Source organism: Papaver somniferum, chromosome 4 (assembly GCF_003573695.1).
Source record: "Papaver somniferum cultivar HN1 chromosome 4, ASM357369v1, whole genome shotgun sequence".
Lineage (NCBI taxonomy): Eukaryota > Viridiplantae > Streptophyta > Magnoliopsida > Ranunculales > Papaveraceae > Papaver > Papaver somniferum.
Genome location: NC_039361.1, coordinates 30,597,500 through 30,605,108, shown reverse-complemented (window position 1 = coordinate 30,605,108; position 7,609 = coordinate 30,597,500). Strand labels below are relative to the sequence as shown.

At 37.5% G+C, this 7,609-nt stretch overlaps 1 protein-coding gene across 3 annotated transcripts; it reads left to right on the top strand.

Annotated features, from left to right (window-relative positions):
* Positions 1-2,904: 2,904 nt before the first annotated feature.
* Positions 2,905-7,263, top strand: LOC113275053. Of its 3 annotated transcripts, XM_026524484.1 has the most exons (3): positions 2,905-2,992; positions 3,071-3,753; positions 6,790-7,263. In XM_026524484.1, the coding sequence occupies exons 2-3, from the start codon at positions 3,196-3,198 to the stop codon at positions 6,805-6,807; spliced, it is 576 nt and encodes a 191-aa protein (XP_026380269.1). In that variant the 5' UTR covers positions 2,905-2,992; positions 3,071-3,195; the 3' UTR covers positions 6,808-7,263. The 3 variants fall into 3 exon arrangements, with proteins under 3 accessions (XP_026380269.1, XP_026380270.1, XP_026380271.1); XM_026524485.1 differs by lacking the exon at positions 2,905-2,992 and having other exon boundaries at positions 3,069-3,753; XM_026524486.1 differs by lacking the exon at positions 2,905-2,992 and having other exon boundaries at positions 6,793-7,263.
* The last annotated feature ends 346 nt before the right edge of the window (positions 7,264-7,609 follow it).

Below are 7,609 nucleotides of genomic sequence, written 5' to 3'. Positions count from 1 at the left end.
TACGAATTCAAATTCGTGGAGATTATGGCGGTGACGCTTTTGAATAGAGTACGAAACGTACTTATGGAAGCAAACAGTCGGAGAAATCCAAATGCTACAGCCTATATATTGAGCCAAGCATTATACAAGGGAAGACGAACAATGGGTCATAGAAGGGTCCGTCTCTGCCGTAAGCATGGTGCCATCTTAAAGTAACAATGTAATGTTCAAAATTTTACAAGACTAGCATGTGGGACTTTAGTGAGCTAAAAGTACAGCATGAGGCCATGTTAAGCGCCACATTTTTGGTGTTTGATCTATGTGCCACATCATCGACTACTACCACTTCAGCAACTTGTGGTTTTTGCATGGATTCCACGTCAGCCCATTCTACCACGTCATCACCATCGTGGAACAGTCGTCAGCGCCGGCGCATAGTCCTACCAGGTCATCATCCAGCGAAGCTGCCATGCCTGCTACCTTAACCAACTGTGCCAGCTGGTAGTTAAGGAAAAAAGATTAAAATCAGAAATATGACCGAGTTCGAGGTTCGTGCATAGCAACATGATCGAATTCAAAGTTCTTTTGATTTATTGCTCGAGGTTCGTCAGCAACATAATCAATTGAAGATAAGCAAAGAAATCAAAGTTTTCATGTGCGGCGAAAGGGTCCGGAACCGAGGGACACGGCACACCAAGATAACACTTCGAGGCGATTCCAAAAGGAAAAATCACGATGAACCCCGAAATAAGATGGCAACGGAAAAGATACCATAAGCCCAGATCCATCTAGCAAGTGAGGAGCGGATATAATAGATCTAGTTCCTGCTTCACAAGGGGGCGTCTTTTCTATTCGAGAATATCTCTTCAGATATTGGGTGCGACTAAAGTGACGCCTAGCATGCAATCAAAACCAACTTGTTTAAAGAAGTCGAATAATAGAAGACATCTTTTTCAGTATCGTGGAAAGTACTGGGGGAGAATAAGATGGAAGGAAGGAACACCCGGGGAGGTATGTCCTCAGTAGTTGTTACATTATAAAAGCGAATGTATAATCACAAATGAGAACTTTTTGCATGTATTTATTAAAGAAATAGTGCAATGTTTTTCTAATAAAGAGGAAGACAAGGGCGAGATATTTTAGTTATCAAAGGAAAAGTATTTTAATTATGAAGGAAATACTTGCAATGTCTTTCTATAAAAGATAAAGACAAATGCGAAGTATTTTGATTATGAAGGAAATTGTTGCGATGTCTTTCTAGTAAAGAGAAAGGCGAAAACAAAGTATTACAATATAATTAAGCTGAAGTTGTAATGGAGCGAAAGGAGCAAAGGAAAAATGTTGAAGAACACATGCGGAGGAAATGCTTGCAATGTTTTTCTAATAAAGAGAAAAACAAAGTGTTTTGCTTATTAAGGAAATGCTTGCAATGTTTTTCTAATAAAGAGAAAAACAAAGTGTTTTGCTTATCAAGGAAATAGCTGCAATGTCTTTCTAATAAAGAGAAAAATAAAACGAAAATCATTTAGTAAAGGAGGTGGAGCGAAAGAAAGGAAATGTACGACGAAAAGCTAGAGACAGTCAACCCGTAGACCAGAGATTGTCGTATATTATTCATGGACACACGACATTGAGTCGGCAAGTTCTAGGACAGTACGGGAACAAGTGGGCAACCAATGTGCCTAGAAAATTACGGGAGCAACCTGCATTCAAGTGAGGTATGTTCTCAAAGTCGAAGTTGAATTATTAATTTGATCATGATAATTTTTCTATTAAAGAGATAAATTGGAGCGTTTTTCTATCAAAGAGAAAAACCAAGGAAATGCTTCATTCACCATAAGGGTGGGAGATGAGATTAGAGAAGATTTACAAGACCAACACTTAGGTCATATGTTAGCTAATGGAAGAGCAAGAGAACATAACATGCTGATCTGTTTGGCGTTTGGGTAATACTATATGGAGTTTTAAGTACGTTGTTGGTACTTTGAACGTGTTTGGTGATTAAAGAACAATGGATTATGAGATGATTGAGTACATTTTTGGTGCTTTGAATTATTAAACCAACTTTGGGGAAAATCCACACAACAAGCTGGCCAAGGCCACGAAAGGTTATCGAATAAACATCATATGACGAATTTGAACAAGCCGCGAAGGTTAGTTCTTCTTTTGATTTTCTTAATCCGCAGAAAAAGCTGGCCAAGGCCACGAAAGGTTATCGGATAAACAATATATAGCGAGCCGCGAAGGATAGTTCTTCTTTTGATTTTCTTAATCCATCAACAAGTTGAGAATTAAGAGGGGGGCGATGTTCGTACCCTATTAAAATAGCGTACATGCGTATCCCATGAGGCTTATAATGGAAGCCTAAATCCGATTTATTATAAAAACCGGTCAGTTTATTATGGAAACCGGTGGGTTTGTTATGGAAATCCGCAACGCTTATTATGGAAGCCTGGGGTTGGTTTATTATGGAAACCGGTGGGTTTGTTATGGAAACCCACAAGGCTTATTATGGAAGCCTAGATTTGGTTTATTATGGAAACCGGTGGGTTTGTTATGGAAACCACAAGGCTTATTATGGAAGTCTGGATTTGGTTTATTATGGAAACCGGTGGGTTTGTTATGGAAACCCACAAGCCTTATTATGGAAGTCTGGATTTGGTTTATTATGGAAACCGGTGAGTTTGTTATGGAAATCCACAACTCCATGGGTTAAAAGATCTTAATAAAAGAGGTTAAGATTTTCATGGAATAGTTATTATAGATAATTATGAAATATTATTTAAGATAAATCCTGATAAAAGAGGATATTTATCTTAAGTAGTTATAATAATAATTCAAGATAATAATTATTTGGGATAAGTGAAGATTATGATAAATATTAGAATTTATCATGAATGTGGTTGTTATTTGGGATTTATACAGACGAGGGAGGTTATTTGGATAACTATCAAAACCCTAAAGCTACATCTATTTTCTGCCTATATATAGAGGCAAAATCTCAAATTAAAAGGTACAAAATTCTATTCTTTTCACCATAATTTACTTACATAGAACATCCGCTGATTTTAGCATCAGAGTGTTTTTGCAGGTACCCCACCTCTTTTGATCAATTTTTTTGGAGATTTTTCATCGGTAGCGATTGGATCAACTTTCCCGCATCTCGAAAATTGTTGGAGTGATCATTTTTGCACCAACAACTATCATCCAACTATTATGGCTATAGTTAAAACCAGGGCTTTTGAGACTCGGGCAACTGCTATTGTTAATAAGTTAGGTTTTAGTAGGGCCTTTGTTGTTGATCCTGTTGTTTTTTATGGTGGGTTATGGTTACTTTGGGATCCTGCCATTGTAGATATTTCTTGTGTTTCTACTTCTCGTTGGTCGATTCATGATGTGGTCTCGATGGTGAATTCTCCTTTATCTCAACCTTGGCTGCTGTCTTCTATCTACGGTAGTCTTAATCATGTTACTCGGCAAAGAATTTGGGCTGAGCTTGAATCGGTGTCATCTTTATCTGGTTGCAGTTGGATGGTTTTGGGGGATTTTAATTCCTTTTTGCATAGTCATGAGAAAATTGGAGGGAACCCGCTTTCTTTGTCACAATCTCAAGAACTTAATGCGGTTTTTAATCAATGTGGTTTGATTGATTTGGCTTCTTCCGGTCCCAGATTCACTTGGAATAACCATCAGATAGGTCATCATAATATTAAGGAGCGTCTGGATAGAGTGGCTGCTAATGGTTCCTTTCAAGTTCTTTTCCCATTGGTTCAGGTATCTACTCTTTCATACTTCAATTCTGATCATCGTGCTTTGTTAATTAATTTGGACCCTTCTAAATCACCTTTTTGTCCTAGACCTTTTAGGTTAGAAGCAATGTGGTTTGAGGATCTTAGGTTTGAACATGTTGTTTTGCAATGCTGGTCTCAATTATTTTCTTCCTTGAACAATCCTTCTATCTTTGATAAATTTAGCTCCTTGCGCAAACATGCTATTAGATGGAATAGGATTGTTTTTGGTCAGCTTCAGACTAATATTCAGAATGCAAAGTATGATTTATCTTTAGCTCATAATCAGATTGACTGTGTCCCTTCTGTTTTTAATAAAGATGCTGTTGATTGTTGTCTGAAATCTTATTTAGATGCTTTACATCTTGAGGAAATTTTTTGGTGTCAAAAATCCAGGATTCAATGGATCAAGTCTGGTAATTTGAATGCACACTTTTTCCATATTTCCACTCTTGTTCACAGACATAGAAATCATATAGGTCGTATTAAACATGCTAACGGAGCTTGGGTTTCTGGTCATGAGGAAGTTTCTAATGTTCTTATAGATTTTTTCAAACAACTTTTTACTTCTTCAGGGCCTTCTTCTGCCTCTTTACCTATGCTTACTTCTATTATAAAAACCCACATCTCTGATGACATAAACACTGTTTTGATTGCTCCTGTGTCTGACTTAGAAATTACTACTGCCTTGCGTAGTATGGGTCCTTTGAAAGCACCTGGCCCTGATGGTTTCCAAGGTGACATATAGTTGGTTTGGATGTTTCCAATTTAGTTAAGAGTTTTTTTGTTTCTGGTTTGATGCCTCCTACCCTTAATAAAACTTTTTTGTCTCTAATTCCTAAGTTGGAGAATCCGTGTTATGCTGAACATTTTCGACCAATTAGTTTATGTAACTTCTGTTATAAAATCATTACAAAGATTTTTTCTTCTAGATTGTCTCCTTTTTTGAATTCTATCATTTCTTCTTCTCAATCAGCTTTTGTTAAGAATAGATCAATCTTTGATTCTGTTCTTATTACTAATGAGCTCTTTCAATTTTTTAAACATAAGAAAGGAAAATCAGGTTGGTTTGCCTTGAAACTTGAATTTGAAAAGGCTTATGATAGAATTAGCTGGGATTTTTTGTCTCTTGCTCTTACTGCTTTAGGTTTCCATGCTTCGTTTATCCACTGGATTATGTGCTGTGTTACAACTTCTTCTTTCCAAATTCTTGTAAACGGTTCCCCCTCTTCTCCGTTTCTTGCTTCTAGAGGTCTTCGTCAAGGAGATCATCTTTCTCCCTCTTTGTTTATCATTTGTTTGGAATTTCTTTCTTTACTGATTGATAAGGCTGTTTCTAATAAATCTCTTGTTGGTTTTAAGGCTTGTAGAGGCGCTCCCCTGATTACACATAGTTTCTATGCTGATGATAGCATCATCTTTCTTAAAGCTACTCATTCAAAATTTCACTAATCTTTCTTCTCCTCTTTCTCTTTTTTTGTAGCTGGTCTGGTGAAAAAATAAATTTCCAAAAATCTAGTCTTATTTTTTCCTCTAATGTTTCTCCTTGTGATGCTAGACGTCTGGCAAGAATTATAAATGTTAAAGTTTTACCAAATCCAGGTAAGTATCTGGGTACTCCTAGTCTTTGGACTAGGACTAACATCCAAACCTTCAAGGATGTTTTTGATAGAATTGCGCAACGGTTTTCTGGGTGGAAAAAGAGATCTTTGAATTTTGCTGGTCGTAATACTTTAATTAAAGCTTCTATTGATCCCATTGCTAATCATTTAATGTCTACTATCAAGCTTCCAGTAGGGGTTAATAAAGCCATTGATAAGATGCGTAGAGATTTTCTTTGGGATGATATTAATGGCCACCAAAAATTACATTCAGTTGCCTGGGGTACTATTTGTCGCCCCATGATTTCGGGTGGTTTAGGTATAAGGAATCTGTCTTCTAATAATTTGGCTTTTTTGGCCAAGTTGGCTTGGAGAATCCACTGTAATATGGATTCCTCTTTAGGTAGGCTAGTTACAGCAAGGTATTTTAGATCATGTTCTTTTTGGTATTGCCAATCAAAGAGTAGACAATCTTATTTATGGTCTAGTATTTTGAAGGGTAGAGACATTCTTAAAGAAGGTTTGCGTTGGTAGATAGGAAATGGTGTGACTGTCAGCTTTTGGCATGATGTTTGGATTCAAAATTTGCCTTTAGCTTCTTTTTTGGGGCCTGATACTTGTTTTGATTCTCATTTGAAAGTTTCTGACCTTATGAATAAGGGAACTGGTCAGTGGGATCTTTCGTGTGTTGCTGACATTCTTCCCTCTTATATTTTGTCACTTATTAGTTCAATTCCTGTTGTTACATGTCCTTCAGTTCCCGATAGGATGATTTGGCCCGACTCTAAGTCTGGTTTGCCTACTGTTAAGGCAGTTTATTCTCATTTGACTGCTAATGATGCTTTTGCAGACCCTCAATGGAAGAAGCTTTGGCACTCTCACTGTTCTCAAAAAATCAGAACTTTCTTATGGCTTTTATCCCACAAAAAGCTCTTGGTTAGAGCTCACTTATCAAACATTGGTTTAGATATAAACCCGAACTGTCCCCTTTGCCTTTTGCATGATGAATCTTTAGATCATCTGTTTGTGAACTGTCCTGTTTCAGCTCAGGTGTGGATGAAAATCCAAGATTCTTGGAACATCAATTTGCCGTTAATGCATATTTCCCTCTCTGGTTTATTATCTACTTGTTCTCTCCCTGTTATGCATGATGTTTTGCCTTGGTCTACTTTTTATCCTTACATTTTATGGAACATTTGGACTGCCAGGAATAATGTCGTGTTTAATAATCATCCTTTTAATGTTGATCAGGTTTTACAGTTGGCTTTTTCTCAAGCCTATGAACATTGGTTAATTGTTGAAAAAGCCAAAATCTAGAAATACTGCTCCGAAGTTAACAATGTTTATTAGCTGGAATGCTCCTCCTTTTCCTTTCTGTAAACTAAACTGCGATGGAGCCTCATCATTTCTTTCTCATTTAGCAGGTGCAGGAGGTGTAATTCGTGACTGCTCAGGTTTTTTTGTGGCTGGTTTTGCACATCATCTTTGTACAAATTCGTCGACAACAGCTGAAATGTGGGCTATAAGAGATGGTCTCCTTCTTGCTCTTAAGCTCAATATTACACACCTGACTGTAGATAGTGACTCCTCTTCTACAATAGCTTTTTGTAACTCTTCTGTTTCTCCTCCTTGGTACTTGAGAGGACTTCTTCTTAACATTCAAGAGCTGGTTAAGTCCTTTCAAGTTGTTAGTTTTACACCACCTGCGTGAATCAAACATGGTGGCTGACGCTCTGTCTAAAAAGGCATTAGCACCTTCTGTTTTTGAGGAGTGGATTCTCCATCCACCTCCTTTTATTTTGGATGATCTGTGTAATGATCTGATGGGGACGGCTTTGCCCCGACTTGTTAAAGCCACTTAGTCTGTGTATAAAGTTGTTTGTTTACCAACAAAAGAAAAAAAAAAAAGAAAAAACATCTGTTTTGGTGCACTTGAACTTAATGTGGGTAAATAAAACCGGAAAATGATACATATCCAGCGGGTTAAGTTCCGCGTGCCATCCCGATTTGTATTTGTGTGAGAGAATGGGGATGGGATCCACACTTAACCCACCCCTACAAACCGCCGAGTCATAAGGGAAAACCCTTTTTCTCTCTTAGAGCAACTGCAATGGACGAGTAAACCCAAATTTTCAGTCGAGTGGACTGGCGTAGTGGGACGGACCATCGATCAAAATTTGATCAAAGAGTAAAATCCAGACCAAATTTGGTCTGCGATCAGGACCAAATCCAAATATAGTC

Excerpts from the sequence above, each read along its gene's own strand:
- LOC113275053 (XM_026524484.1), top strand. The coding sequence starts at position 3,196 with ATGGCTATAGTTAAAACCAGGGCTTTTGAGACTCGGGCAACTGCTATT.